Source organism: Oenanthe melanoleuca, chromosome 1A (assembly GCF_029582105.1).
Source record: "Oenanthe melanoleuca isolate GR-GAL-2019-014 chromosome 1A, OMel1.0, whole genome shotgun sequence".
NCBI lineage: Eukaryota > Metazoa > Chordata > Aves > Passeriformes > Muscicapidae > Oenanthe > Oenanthe melanoleuca.
In genome coordinates, this window is record NC_079334.1 from 3,181,119 (window position 1) to 3,196,320 (window position 15,202).

The 15,202-nt window shown below is 43.3% G+C and overlaps 1 protein-coding gene across 1 annotated transcript in view; it reads right to left on the reverse strand.

The window, feature by feature from the left end:
• Nucleotides 1-15,202, reverse strand: part of CACNA1C (calcium voltage-gated channel subunit alpha1 C) — a 419,556-nt gene that overhangs the window by 81,791 nt on the left and 322,563 nt on the right. The window contains exons 14-22 of the mRNA XM_056511189.1: nucleotides 13,233-13,440; nucleotides 12,402-12,522; nucleotides 10,482-10,596; nucleotides 9,825-9,945; nucleotides 9,628-9,697; nucleotides 4,485-4,617; nucleotides 2,981-3,110; nucleotides 258-317; nucleotides 63-122 (exon numbers count right to left, since the gene is read on the reverse strand). Of these exons, the coding sequence (XP_056367164.1) occupies nucleotides 63-122; nucleotides 258-317; nucleotides 2,981-3,110; nucleotides 4,485-4,617; nucleotides 9,628-9,697; nucleotides 9,825-9,945; nucleotides 10,482-10,596; nucleotides 12,402-12,522; nucleotides 13,233-13,440 (1,018 nt within the window). The remainder of the gene's footprint in view (nucleotides 1-62; nucleotides 123-257; nucleotides 318-2,980; nucleotides 3,111-4,484; nucleotides 4,618-9,627; nucleotides 9,698-9,824; nucleotides 9,946-10,481; nucleotides 10,597-12,401; nucleotides 12,523-13,232; nucleotides 13,441-15,202) is intronic.

The window sequence follows — 15,202 nt, forward strand, 5'->3', positions numbered from 1 at the left end:
AAGGAAAGATGAAGAAAGAAAGAGAAAGAAAAGAACACAAGTGTATTTCTCAGATTGGTTACCTTAAGAATAATTTCTAATGTAAAGATACTAGTGAAGACATAGTCTGCATTGCCTAGGATCTGAAAAATAAGCACAATTGGGTTAGTGGTACTGAGAGTGACCCAGGAACAAACAGGAGTGTGTGTTAGCAACAGAGAGTGGCAGAAAACCAGAAAGCTTGTGAACAAGTAATGGCAGAGAAATGGGCACTTTACCTTCAGAGCAATTTCAATGGTGAAAATGACAGTAAAAACTATATCAAAATAAAAGAGAATCTGTAAAAACAGAAGGGGATAGCAGCGGGGAGGGGAGGTCAGTGACTGATCACTTGGATGGGAAATCACAATTCAAATCAAAAACATGAGTTCCTTTCACATGGGAATGGTTTTGTAATGTCCTGTTGAATGCAGGGAAGGTCCTGGCACAGAGGACAAGAAGCACATTACATGAAATCTTTCCTGAGTTACAATCCCATGAGCACTACAGAGGCAAAACAACTTTTTGGTTGGTGCAGAATTTTTTTTTTTCCCAAAATCTCATAAATAACATTCGAGGGTTTTCCCAAATAGGATTCCAAACTGAGAATACAAAGAATGCCTGATTTCTCAGTGGAAAACATGAGATTCCTTCTTATTAACTTCCATTCAGCCTTGTCCTGTGCCTCTCTCAAAGGAAGAAAAGCAAACTGCAAAATCATACTCTAGCTATTTCTTTTCTCTGTCCTGAATTGCTCTGGATTAGGATGAATAACAAAGACTCTGCCAATTGAACAGAATCCCAGCCCTTGTACTTCAACCATAATTTGGTGATTCTCTAAAGGTGCCTAACTCAGATCCTGCATCTTTCCATTTGCATCCTCCATAACCAGCCAGCTGAAATGCTCATTCATCATTCCCAGGAATGGCCTGGGGATGGAGATACCCACTGCATGTACAGCAGACACAAAAAGTGGTGTCACAGCAGGCAGTGGGAAGTCTAGAAGTGTCAAGGGACTTTCAAAGCAGCAGCACCAAGGACAGGAATGTCCTTCACTGCCAATATGTTGGCATCCCACAGTAAATGGGAACCTTCTCACTGATTTATGGGATTGAACCCTGTTTCCAATATATTTCAACATCCCAAGCCACTTTATTGCTATCTACCCTACAAATGCTGAATATCAAAAGTATCATGCCCGTGGTTTGCTGTTGTTTTACCATAATCATGTTTTAAACCAGAAGGCCAATATAAAACACAGATAATTTGTGAAATTTAGACCTTTGCTGCTAAAACACTAATAAACACAAAACAAGAAACTGCCCTCTCCTGTCCCACAGGCATTTATTGTGCCTGTATCCTCACTCAGATTTACAGGTGGCTGAATTCTCACAGCTTGGTATGCAGAGGGGCAGCTGCTGCAAATTCCAGGGTTATTTCACATTGCACTGTTCAAGCACAATCCAAATCTGGATTGATTTGCAAACACTGCTTGTCAAATGGGGGGGATGTATAAATTTCTGCTACCATATAACTCAAAATTCTTCAGGCCACTGCTCAATTTTTAACCCCAAATTCTTCTCGAGGCATGCTTTATTCCTTTTGCTTTTTTCCTTTTCCTCCCAAGCCTCTGTGTGGGCACAGGGGAGGGCAGGATCTTCCTGTTCCACTGTCACAGTGTCACATTTACAACCCAAACATCTTGCCAGTGTCCCCTTGTAGAGACATTTTAAACATCTGCACCTGCAAAAATCGAAGAGAGATTTTCACGCGACGCCAGTGGCTTCGCACACACAAAACAACAGCTTTGCCTCAAACCTTCAGCTCTCTAATTCAGCTCTTTTTTCCCCCCTCTCATTCAAATCTCTCTGTGACAGTTTCTGTGGCACGTCAGGAGCCCATCTGGCAGCTGGCATCACTTCTCCCTGCGTGGTGTGCACAGGTGGGTTATTGGTGGCACAGGTTTGGCTGGATTGTTTAGCATCTTCCCTCAGGACAAAATGCAAAGCCACTCTGAGATATGCTCAGGAGCAGATTTCCATTAACACCTTCTCTGCATGCACAAATGTGTTCAAATGCATGCTCAGACCTGGGTATTTAAGGGAACATTAAATTAAGGTTTTGTTATTAAACAAGGTAAAAACACCACACTCTTCAATCCAAGCAAACTCTTCAGGCTTTGAGGCACCAAAATGCCACTGCAGACACCAGAAATCAGAGGTCTTGCACACGTCTGCTGACTCCTCATTTTTCTGCACTGACCCCTGACTAATGGAAACAACCACTGGCAAAAGTTAAGAGAGCACTGAACATTTCAAAAGGCAAATAAGCATGATCAGGAAAGAGGGTGAGAATGTACCTCTGTGCTGAATGCTTTCCTCTTCTCTCCCCAGGCAGGTAAGGAGAGGAGAACAGCATATTTTTTGAGGTTTATCTCAAGCTTAATGATAGCTCTGCAGCTTATATTCAAAAAGTCTGATTCTAACCTTGATGACATCAATTTCCCCCAGAGTGACAGCATGAAACTCAGGAATGCTACTCCTGATTTACACTAGCATGAATAAAATGAAAATCAGGCCCTGGGCTTTTTAGTTTAAAAGACAGCATGTGGCAGCAGAACAAATGTTCCAAAGGGAACCTGAAAATCCCTCAGAATTGAATTATCTGTATCCCCAATCAATGTTTTTGTAAATCACTTCTAATGCTTTCATGCCAGGGCACAATAATTTTGCTTCAGCCTCCTGTTCTTCCTTTCCCTACACACACTTCTGAAGGGAACTAGAGGCCAAATTCTGCACTGACTCATGTTTCCTGCAAATCCTAATGGTTTCACACACAGCCTACAAACTCAGGAACCATGGAAGACAGGCACTCCAGAGCCTCTGCTGCAGCCTTCTCCTGGCTTTGAGGCATGATCTGCCTGCAGAACCCAGCAGGGAGGGAGGGAGGATGTGGGGCATACTTGGTTCCTGAAGGAGAGGTGTCTCACAGGGTCCTCAGCTGCCAGGGAGATGCTGCTGAGCAAGATGAAAAAGAGGATCAGGTTGGTGAAAATGTTATCATTAACGATTCGGTGGCAGTGGACACGAAACCTGCAAGAGAGAGGAGAGGCACAGCTTTATCTCTCTAAGAACAGCAAGATCTGGGAAATATCTCCCCCCTCCTCTTCTTGCCAGCAGCACTAGCAAAGCATCTTCCCTCTGCCCCAGCTCAGGCTCTCCACACTCTGTGTGTTTGAATGGACAGCAGTCACTCCCTCCTGACTTTTTTTGTGATTTCCACGTGGCCTGAAACCTGCCAGCCCAGAATTACATCCCTGGCTCTCATTTGTGGAGCCATTCCTGGTTCATTTAGGAGGAAAGCAGCAGGAACAAGGTTTAGGGTGCCAATGTCTGTCTGAGCTGGGGCTGGAGTGTCATTTAACAGGAGCTGTGGGGGATCTATCTTGCTAACAGGGTACAAATGGATATAGGGCAGGCTGGCACCAGCAAATGACTTTCTGACAGACATGCCATGCAGGTTGTATGCTAAACATAAGCCCACTTGGTGCTCTTAGTGGGAAACTAAAAGGTAAAGAAGGAGCATCTCCCACCAAACTTGCTTACTGGAGACCATTACACCACTTTCCACATGATGGTAGCAGGATGTGAGGAGTTAAACCCCATAATAGCTCTGTGCATAATTCTACAGGCACTTCATTAATCTATTTAGCTCTACTCTTGGCTGTTAGGGCTCCAAGTACCTATTACAGCAATTTTACAGATGACTGCAGAGGTTAATTTAGTTCTCCAAATGATGGGGGGTGGGTGGCAAAGCTTGCATTACAGTCCATCCTCAGTATGTTACACATGCCCAAGGAGGAGTGGCACAAACCACTGGGATAAAAACTGCTCTAAATTCAGAGGTGCAGCCCCTGCCTTCCCCTGGGGCTGTGCTTGAAGGCTGAATCCTTCAGAGAAACTGGAATCTGCTGCACTGAGCTCACTGCTGTGCCCTTGCAAAGACAAACTCACCTGTCCCCTAACAGCCCTCCACCCACAGGTCCTGTTTTGGAAAGGCAGGTGGGACAACATGAGGCTGCACTGCAGAAACCCCTGAGCAAAGTGTGAGAGTGGATTTGGGGCAGCCCTTAGCACAGGAAGCTGCTGCCTCCCACTTGGCTGATTGCATGGTGGCTCTCCTGCAGTTTGGAGCTGGACAAGTTGGGAAATTCCAATTCCTGTGTGTCCCTTCTTTCTGAAGCTTTCATGATTTGTGTCTTCAATCAGCCTTGCAGGTGCCATGAACTCCCCCTGAGCATTTGCACTGTACTCCCTACAGCTGTGATTTATAGGATTTCATGCCTCTAAGGAGAGATGGGTCAGAGGAGCTCTCTGGTATGGAATGCTGAAAGGGAGCTCTGCACCTTATAATTACTGGGGCTCAGTGTGAAAGGGGTACCAGCTCTTCACTTTCTTCTTAAATACCTGTTGTTAGGACTGAAGATGAAAAAAGCACTGGCATCAGGCATGGGCACAGCCTTTTCCTTGAGGTGCAGCTCGGACATGGGGCGAGGTCTGGGGCCAACAGGCATCTCAGGCTCTTCCTCATCCTCCTCTGCTGCAAGAAGCATTTTTGGCTTTTAGTGCAAAATACAACCAAAGTGCTGGGGCATTTGTCTCTCTCATAACTAGAGCCAAAACCTAAGAACCATTAAAAGAGGATGCTGAAGCCTTGATTCATTTGAATCTCTCTTGCTGTGGTCTAGATCCATTATCTGTTTTCTTATTTTCCATGGACGCAGAAAATTAAAAATTGCTTTTGCATACTTGAGGGCCACTATTATGCCTCTGGGAGAACATCTGGCTCCTAGAGCAGAACAGCAGCAGCCTTTCCTGAGGTGCTGTGTTCCCCAGGCCTCTGATCACTCCTGCTAATTCTCTCCAGATTATCTGCAGGATTAACCTGCAGCTGAGGTTTTACTGCTGCAGAGGAAAGATAGATTATTTCTTATATCTTGTAGTACTATCTCCCTGTTAAATGTCCTTCATGGAGACTTTTCATTATACTTTGGCATTAATTTGCCATCAGTGTCTGAGTTGCACAAAGCACAGATTATTTACCATAGAGCACTGTCACTCTCCCTCTGCTTTTCTGCTTCTGACTATTCCCAAAAGTGGCACTTAGACCTCACCCCTTACTGAAGGGCACATCTTTTTCTTCTTTTGACCATCCCTCCAGTTTATCAGGATTGTTTTTCTCCTATTTGTGAGCATCTCCATGGAGCTGCTGCTACATCTGGATGAGCACATGTGTGCCCCAGAACAAACAATGAGCACAAGCATATTGACTTACACTGACCAGAAAGTCTCAAAATTGTCCCCTTTCATACTTTAGTGCTCTTTTAAAGATCCCAATCCTCTCCTCCAAGCCAGAAAAAATAAAAACAACTTTAAGCCTGACATGTTAGATAGAACTGATTCATCTTCCAGGCTCTGCAAAGGAAGAAACTCTAATTAAAAGGTTCATCTTGAGTGCATAAAGGACATGAGCTCCAGGAATGGTGTTCCTTTAGGGTGAGGTACTGTACTTGGTCTGGTTGCAGGACACATCAGAAAGAGCAGATGAATCAGCACAGATCCTGATCTGGATATCAGAGAGAGGAGAAAAGTGCCATTTTTGAATGCATGCCATTATTACATGCAAATAGGATTCTTTCTTTACACTTCCAGTACCAAGAGTTCAGCTCAAATTCACTTGATAGATCTCTGCATAAATGTTTGAGCTGGTACACAGAGTTTGTACTTTTTAAGTCAGTCTGGTTTTTAACAGCTCAATTTGATGTGTAGTATACTTCATAATACTCTTTCTACAGGCTTTGTTCATTAAAGAAACATCTTTCAGAAGTATTTTTTTACACAGGACTAGTAAAATAGGTGTTAAGGTGCATGTTTGTATAATATAACCATACTTTGCACTTGCACCTTTTATCTGTGGGTTTCAGAGGAGGCTGACAAAGAGTGAGGTAAGCAAATTATTTTTCTTCTTTAAGAGGCCAGAAAACCAATGCCTGGGATTATGTGGGATATTTGAAACTCTTACTTAAGGAGAGTATTCTGGGTCCCTGCTCTGCTCCTTCAATGTGAGATCATTCCTCTTTTATTACTCAGAGGAATGCTTAAAATACACTTTTAAATGAGCATGGAACAATGGCTCTGGAAAATAGACCCTTAGCAGAAGGATCAGCCCCATGAAATCCATAAAGAACATTGTTCCTCTCCTCTCTTTCTTGTGTCTGCCATACAGCAAGAAATATAGATTAATGACTCTGGGAACCAAATACTTCCAGACTGAAAAACACATTCAGTTCCTCAGCCATAGATAAAGAACAACGTTCAACTTTTCACTTAGAGTCTAGGATGCAGAAGAAAGGAAACACTGAGGGCCAAATTCACAAAGAATAACATGATTACAGCCTCATCCCATGCTATCTACCTCCATACAGAAGCAGCACAGCTGCTCACAGTTGTACATTTGTAGAAGCAAATGTTCCTTGGATGTGGAGACAAGCACAAACAGGCTACAGGGCAACATCAGTGAGAAATTTGATGATGGGAGGTTTGTTTTTTTTTTTATTGTACAAAGACCAGAACTCTTGTATGAGGACATTATTTAGCTTCAAGCTCCCATGAATCATCCCAAGCTTTTACCTTCATCTGACATTCTGAATTCTTTGTCTATTTCTGCACTAGACTGCAAGGCTAGCTCCCTGTCTTCCTGCAATAAACATTTCATCAGAATAATCCTTCTAGTGTACACAAATCTCTGGGAGAACCAGCCTGTCCTTCCAAAAAAGAGGCCAGGTGACCTGAGGAGCAGCAAATAGTCAGGAGATGTTATTGAGAAATCTGGTTCAATCAGAGAATGAGCAAGGCAGGTTGGGAAAGACCCTATGCTAGGAAAAAACAAATGAAGTGACCAATTCAAATGGCTTCTGAACATCAGATTTTCAGTCTTCACAAAGAATTGATAAACAATTCAAACAGATCTGCTCAGAAATGGCACAGATGCCATAGTGTCCCTTTGCATTTCTGTTAGGAGAAAGGAGAAAACCTGGTAATCCATTCAAATTTTAGGTTGTGTTCAAAAGTATGTTAATACAGGGATTGGCACCCCTAGGCAGGCATTAAAAGTGTTTTCACTTGATTTTCTGCACTCTAATTCTATGCATGGGTGCATGACAAAAATAAAAAGTAGATGTAGTGCTTTGTTATGTATTTCATTTATAAGCTACTCTTTCTAAGCTATCTACAGAAAGTAAATAAACCCCAATTCTATTAGCAGTAGACTTAAAACTGACATTCAGATGACTGTCATTTCACTTGAAAAAAAAAAAAAGTAATTGTCTGCAAATCCAAGCCAGCTGAGAAACAGAAACAAAACTGCACCAAGCTGTTTTAATTTGTGCTTCTTACTAAAGACCCCCACAAACCCTTAGCAACTGGGGATGTGTGTCCAGTGCCTACAGAGGTGATGGGAAGACTGAATCCAGAGTGACCTGTCCCAAGCAGTGTTAAAAAGTATTGCACAGAGTTAGAACCACACTCTACTCCTGATAAATTTGCTATAATAGGGAAGAATACAAGTACAGCATCTGTGAGGACTTATTCAAATGCAACAAACATTTTTCCATTTTGCTTGTCTGAAACTCTTGCCCATCTACTCAAAAGGAACTCTTGTGTTATTTTTTACCCCATCAAATCAACCTATTATCAGACATTTATTTATCAGGAATCATGGAATAGAAGAGAAAGTGGTTTATGGCCTTTTATAGCCTGTTATATAATCACAGAAACACAGCAGAGCAGGAAAGGATCACAAAAGGCTCCCTGGTTCATGCCTCTGCCAAGCCAGGTTCAATTAATTATTATATCTAAGTCTTTTCTGGGATATATTTTTCTGATCTGCCCTTAACAACATTCAGTGATGCTGGGCTTCCACAACCACCTCTGTCAACTTCTACAGCCTCACCATTAGAAATTTCTCCCTGCTGTGAAGCTTAAATCTGCTCCTTCATAACAGAGATAATTCTCTCCCTATCTGCAGAAGGTTTTCATGCATTTGAAGATGTTTCTCCTCCCTTTCCTAAGTCAGATGACCAATTTTAGTTCTTGCTACCTACTGGCATTGTTTTCACCATTCTCTTCTATTCTTTTCCTTATTCAGCTCCACTTCTCTTAATGAGAGCACCCAAAAAGAGCTGTGGTATTCCAGAGGTATTATGGATGATGCACAAAATAAAACAATTGCTTTGCTCTGATTAGCTTCCATTGGCCAGTTAAAACAACTGTAACTGGATAAAAATGTCACTCTTTCTCTGTGTTATAAATCCCACTACTTGCTTGCCTTTTTGAAGATACCAAACTGTTGCTGACATCTGTTGAGTTTGTGGTCATTAGATTCAGATCCTTTTCTCAAGGACTGTTACCTAACTAGCTGTCACCTAAGATCCTTTATTTGTGGATTGTTTATTCCTGCCTCTGCATAGAGCCTGGCACTTTCAATTTCATTTAGACCATTTATCCAGGACCTCAGGAGCTCTTTGAATTCTAATGCTGCCCTCCAGCAGGCTTCTTGTCCTTCCTAGCTCCGTGTCATCTACAAATGCAATAAGCATATTGCCTCTTCCATCATTCAGGTCATTAACAGTGAACTGAGCTGAACTCTAGACAGGCTTTGGGTTCTACAAACTCACTTGGGCTATCACTGCTCACCCCATAAAGGGTCTGGTCATTTCTCTCACCATCATCTAGACCATGTTTTGCTAGCCAGCTGATGAGAGCACTCCAAGAGATGGCCAGAAGCCTTAGCAAAGTTGAAGAATATGACATCTACTCCTTTTCTCCTGTCTGCAAGTGTTTTCAGCCCCTTTTAGAAGAAAATAAGGGTGGTTTGATGTGATCTGCTCTTGGCAAATCTATGTTGGCTGCTAGTCATCTCCTTATCTTGCAGTCATGTAGTTTATTTAATCCTTTGTTCCAGCACTTTTCCAAGAATGGAAGTTGAACTGACTAGCTCCAATCCTAGCCCCCACTCAGGGTCTCTTGAAGTCCTGAGATTTCTTCAACCAATCTTTCTAGAATCTGAGAATGAAGTTAGGCCCACCTGACTTCAAAACCAGCCTAACTAATGCTACAGCTTGTTTCTTGCACTCCTAGGCTGACATCTTATGCCTTTAGGGTTATGCTAGTATCATACTGTTTTTTTTTTAATTTATTAGAAAACAGTGCAAAAAGCACTTTCCTTTCCATGACTATCTGTTGTGAGACTGCCCTGACCACTGAATGCTGAAAAAGCACACTGAAAACAGTGCCATAGGTACATTTTCAAACAGGGAGGTTTTTACATTATTGGATTCTCTGTAAAGCTCTGTATTTTCCAATAAAGAGAAACAAATCAAAAAGGGACTTCAAAGGGCCAAGTCCACACCAGTGCAAGCACAGGCAGGAGCAGCACCCTGTCCCATCACGAGTGCATTCCCAGCACTCCTGCCACCCCAAAATTTGGCTTTGAGTGCATTAGCAACTGGAGCTCCTGTGGAGTGAGGGATGCAAGGCAGGAGATGCATACCTGGGGCTTCTGTTGTGGGATAAGGGCTCTTTTCCTCATTTTCATTGGGCTGATAATCATCCACGTTGATCTGGCAGAAATGGAGGGAGAAGCATCAAAGCCTTCATCAGGCAAGGCAGGCAGTTTCCATTCCCTCTGGAAGCCAAGCTGCTGATGCCATCAGTGCACAGGGAGTGCTGGCTGCCAGCAGGGCTTACCTTGGTGGCAGGTGGGGACTCCCCATCAGCAGTGATGGACTTCAGCTCAATTTTCTCCTCCTTTGTCTCTTCCTCCACAGCTGTTTTTTCCACCTCCTGCTTCTTTTCGGGACTAGCAGTCCTAGCAATTTCACAAGATAAAAACTGAAGAGTTACAAAGGTGGAATGCTGCTTCCCTTTGAGAGCAATCAGCTGGCTGGAATCTCCACTCTGAGCTCAGTTTCCATACCAGTGGCTCCACCTTGACCTCATCTGCAGGCAAAGGCAGAGGCTCTGATCTATTTTTATATAGTGCCCTTTATTTTGTAGCTTTCTCAATGGCATTGTTGGTGTGTTTGTGCAAATGCATATTTTGTGTCTGTCAGCAGAGATCTCTTTGTTCACCTGACAAAGGAATGCTCCATTTCCAACCCATGCCTTGTGAAATTTCAGCTACATAGCCTACAAATGTTCTGCCCCTCACTGCAACCCTATAAAAATTTAAATATACATAATTCCATACATAATTACATTAATCACATATATAATCTATACACATACAGACAAGTTATATATATTACATATACATACATGTATGTATAGGAATCATATTCATATATTTCCATGCTTGTGTAATTACAGGAATGTGTGCAGATAGGTGTATGCAAATGGATTTACCTAGCTAGCTTTTTCCTTTCTTTTTCCTCTTCCTCCTCTTTCTGAGCAGATGTTAAACTCTCAGCATCAGCAAGGTTGTCCACAGCAATGGCCAAAAATACATTCAGCAGGATATCTGTTTGTGTGCTACTTAAAGAAAACAGGTTTTGAAAACTGCAGAGAAAGATTATACCAAAGGTTTCTTAATTGAAATTTTTTAGCAACCTGTCATCAGATCTCCAGGATTTTCCAAACTTCCATTTCACACAAGTGCATATCCATCATGCACAAACCTACACCTTCCTTCCACACAGATAACACACTTTGTGGGTTTTCAAAATTTCACAAGAATCTGGGCTGATGCAAAACATCTAAGCCCAGATTTACATTTCAGCTTCCAGTTTCCCAGGAATGTCTCCCTTTGTGCAGAGAATCCCACTGAACATAAGAGGAGCACTGAATGCTTTGCATCTTTTGACAGTTTAGGTTGCAGTTTAGGAGTGGAATTTATGGGCAGCAAGCTTTGTACTCTGATCAGCATTTCTGAGGTTAATTTATTCTGGACAGTGAAGGGTTGAGCTGACAACTTTACCATCTCCTAGCAGAGAATACATTCACCAATCATGCCCATGCAGGGGAAGGGCAAGAAATCACCATGTTTTCTTGTCCTACCAGTCAGTGTTCACATCTCATGCTACAAATCTGACCATAAGGTTGTTTTATAAATTTCCTGAGTGTAGGTCTCATTATACCATGATAACTTCTAAGCAAACCCAGGTTCAAGGCTTAGTCTGGAAACACAGACATGCCCCCCTCCCTGGGCTCCAAGGTCTAAAGGCTCCAAAGTCAGCCAGCATGTGGAGCTGGCTCACATTTTCACAAGGAGATCCAAGTTGTAGCTTTTTTTTTTTCCTAAGCTGTCAGCGAGATTGCCTACCTTGACCTTCAGATAAGTGGAATTGCAGCACCTCACTTTGAAGTGAGGGCATGCAGGTCAACTGAGATGTCAAATAACAGGGTTTGAGAGATCTGAATTATGGGCAAGGGCCAGAAGAGCTGGGCTGAGTCTATAAGGTGAATTTGCAGAGGCATCAGTATAAAAGGAAATGTCACCTCTGACACAGGAGGGCCATTTATTAGGGAAGCAGAAAATAACATGGACAAACTTGGAGCAAACTGAGGCAGGGAGCAGAATGGCAGCTCTGTGCTATGTGCAAATTCCTGTCATCATCAGGGACACTCACACACCATCAGGAATTGTGCTTTGTGCCTCCTGGGGTAACTGTGCCCTCACTTCACCTTCAACCAGGCAGAACTCAAGTTACTCAAGACCAGCACAGGCTGGAAGACAACAGAGCACAAAATTTTCTCTTTGAGGAGCACACAGATTGCAGGGACTGAAATGGAACACAGGTCCTGTTAGTTTATACATGAATTAAAATATGATCTCACATTAATCAATTATGTCAAACATATATTACTCCTTTTACAGCATTTGTATATAGTATATTGCAGATTATGCATGTTTTTATTCCACATAAGGCTTGGATGGAAGCACATGGAATATATTACTAAAAAAGCAATTAAAGTAAAAAAAATAAAATGCAGTAAGTACAGTAGGAACACCCAGAGATTAGTTTGTGGAGAAGGCAGGAAAGAAAAACCTATGAGAGAATTAAGAGGAATGAAAAACAAAAACACTAAACATGTAAAGATACTAAATAAAAGCTAGCATGTGGAAAAGCTGGCACATAGCTGGCTCTTACAAATGTTTATATGCCTTAGCACCAGCTAAAACAGAATGAACTTAACTTTTGGCAGTGCAATGCCAAAATTCAGACCTAGGGAAAAGGTGTGAAATTCACTGTTTTCTGACACAACAAAGTAAATAGTGGTTTTAATTCATCCCCTCCTGCAGAACAGAGTAGCACCAAAGGATACAGTTTCCACAGATGAAGAGGATGATGAAGTAAATACAGACCAACATTCCTGGAAAAGAGGGGCCGCCATAAGCCATGATCCCATCATACATCACCGAATTCCAGTCCTCCCCAGTCAGGATCTAAATGACACATTCCCACCAATAAGGGATACAGTGTTAGACCACACAGAGAACTTGCAAACCCCATTAACACAAAGATACCCTAGAGAACATCCCTCCCCCAGGACGGAGCTGGTGGGGACTCTGCCTGTGCCCATCCAGAACATTAAAAACCCCAAACAACAAACCACAACAGAACAAAGAAAATGCAAAGAAGGCTTGTGTGAAAAAGTGTCTTTGAAGATGGTGGCTGAAGGCAAATGTCTCCTAGGCAGCTCTGTTCAAGTCTCCCTCTAGTTCCACTTCCCTCCCAGGTGCCTGTGGCTCCAGACAGGTTGCACAGCCTATGGAACTGCCCCCAGCACAGCCCTGCAGGCCACTGCCCTGCTCACATCAGTGAAACCATGTCCTGATGCCCTGGGTGGGTCACTCCCCAAGCTCTGGAGGCTTTCAGGCCATGCTGTGCTGCTGTGGGCAGGAATTTGTTCCCAGAGCAGGGAGCACAGCAGGGCTGGGCTTGGGCACAAGGTGCTGCCCTGGGACATGGCAGGGGCTGTTCTGAACTGCAAACACACAGGGGTTTTGTCCTTTAGGTTCCCACTTTGGGAGGGAACACAGCACAACCTGGCACCCTGCTCCTGGAGCTGTCAGGGCCATGTCTCATTTTGGGCACTGCAGGACCAGTCTTGCCCCATGAAATCACAATTTGTTGGCTCCACGGATGCCCTTACCTGAAACACAGTCAGGAGGGACTGGGGGAAGTTGTCAAACGTGCTCCTCCTGGTCTGCATCTCATCAAAGTTAAACTTGCCCCCAAAGAGCTGCATGCCCAGCAGGGAGAAGATGATGATGAAGAGGAAGAGGAGCAGCAGCAGGGAGGCAATGGAGCGGACTGAATTCAGCAGGGAAGCCACCAGGTTGCTCAGGGAGTTCCAATACCTGGGAGAGAAAAAATAGAAGCAGTTCAAATCCCTTCAATTGCAGACAGGCGCTCAGGGCTGCACAGGACGTTGGTTCAGGCTGCCTTCTGTGCAGAGCAGGCATTTCCAAGCACCCTGTTTTCAGTGAATCACTGCTGTGCTTCCCTGAGATAACGAGACCTGCTGCAGCTAATGAGCAATTTTAGTACCACACGTGTGCATCCACCCCCCACTCCACACACACACCCAAAAGATTATTACAGCACTCTCCATCTAAGGCTCTGCACAGGTTATATCAATACACAGTGATTAGTTCTTGCTGCTTCAGTGAGTTACATTCTAACCAAGCTCATTACAACACACACAACACCTCACTCCGGAGAATGGCCTGCAATAACCAACAAGAACAGATGGGAAAACTGTTTGGATGCAAATACAGCCTTGCCCAAAATTTGGAGTGTGTGAGTATGTGCTCACTCACAGAGGGGTTGCTGAGCTCCCTGGGATTGGGAGGAATGAGAAAGATATCAATGCTCCTTTTACAATCCTTCCAGATTTGGAAGAGCACATCATTGGGTTTTTTGGTTTTCAAACCTACTGCACTCCTTCAAACAGGCTGCTGAACATTTTCAAATGGCTTCACTCAAGGGACAGGATGGTTAAAATCTGTTCTCCCAGTGCATTCAGGCTTGTGCCTGGTTCAGACTCTTCTTGCCCTTGTGGTTCCACTTTAGGGTTCAGAGAGGTGCCAGCAGCATGTTTGCTGCAGCATATAAATTTGCATTCTTTGCCAACCTGAAGAGTCACAACTCCAAAGAAAGAGGCTGGAAAGAGGCTTTAGAAAAAAATTCTAAAGAATTCACCACATCACCCATGAAGCAACTCTCACTTTGGTCTTGCAGCTGCCCAGTCACTCCTAATCTAGTGCTTAGCTGGTCATGAACTCTTCTCTTTGGTGCTTTGAGGTTGGCAGAGCTCTCAGGTTGGGCTGAAGATTCCAATCCTCTCCCAATCACATCGTTTTGATGCTCATTTTTAGCAAAGCCTCAACAGCTTTCACAGCTCAGCAAGGCAGCAATGTTTGCCTGTGCACTGCCCTGCCACCAAGGGCAATGCCCTCCAAAATGCTTCTCCCAAAACCCACAACTTAGAACATCTCCTTACTCATAGGACTCTGTGTTTCTAACCATATTTCCCCTGAAGACAAAAGTTCCAGGTAAAAAGGATGGCAGATTGCTGCTCTGGCTCTTTTGTGGGAGCCTTATCCTTCAATTAATGATTTTTTTTTTCTGTAGGTAGTATATATACTAATTAGAGACAAAGGTTCTTAAAATCCTAGTTAAATTAATATTTTTAAAATATGGATCTAAAAAGAATACTTTTCTTGTCCTGTGGACTGCCTGAGCAGCCCAGTCACTTCAGGAAGATTAACAATCTGATCTGCAGAAGGACATCACCATGTCCTGTCAGGCTGCTGAACTTGACTTCATCTCCAAGGACTGAGCTTCAAAGAGAGCTGTGATGTTTTCCCTCCAGCCCAGCTTCAGCACTTCAGAGAGAACCAGGGTGCTTTAAAGTTGAACTGCAATTAAAGAGATGAGCAATGCAAAACTGCAGAGCAAAGGTAAGGGCATGGAAGCTGTGCCACCAAATATCCAAAAAATGGAATGTGCAATGCAGCAGCTCCCTGTGCCTGCAGCTGTGCTCACAGCTCACACATTTTCACACTTTGGAAAGGAGGGAAAGTGACACAGGAGAAGGGAAAAATTCATTCTGTTGAA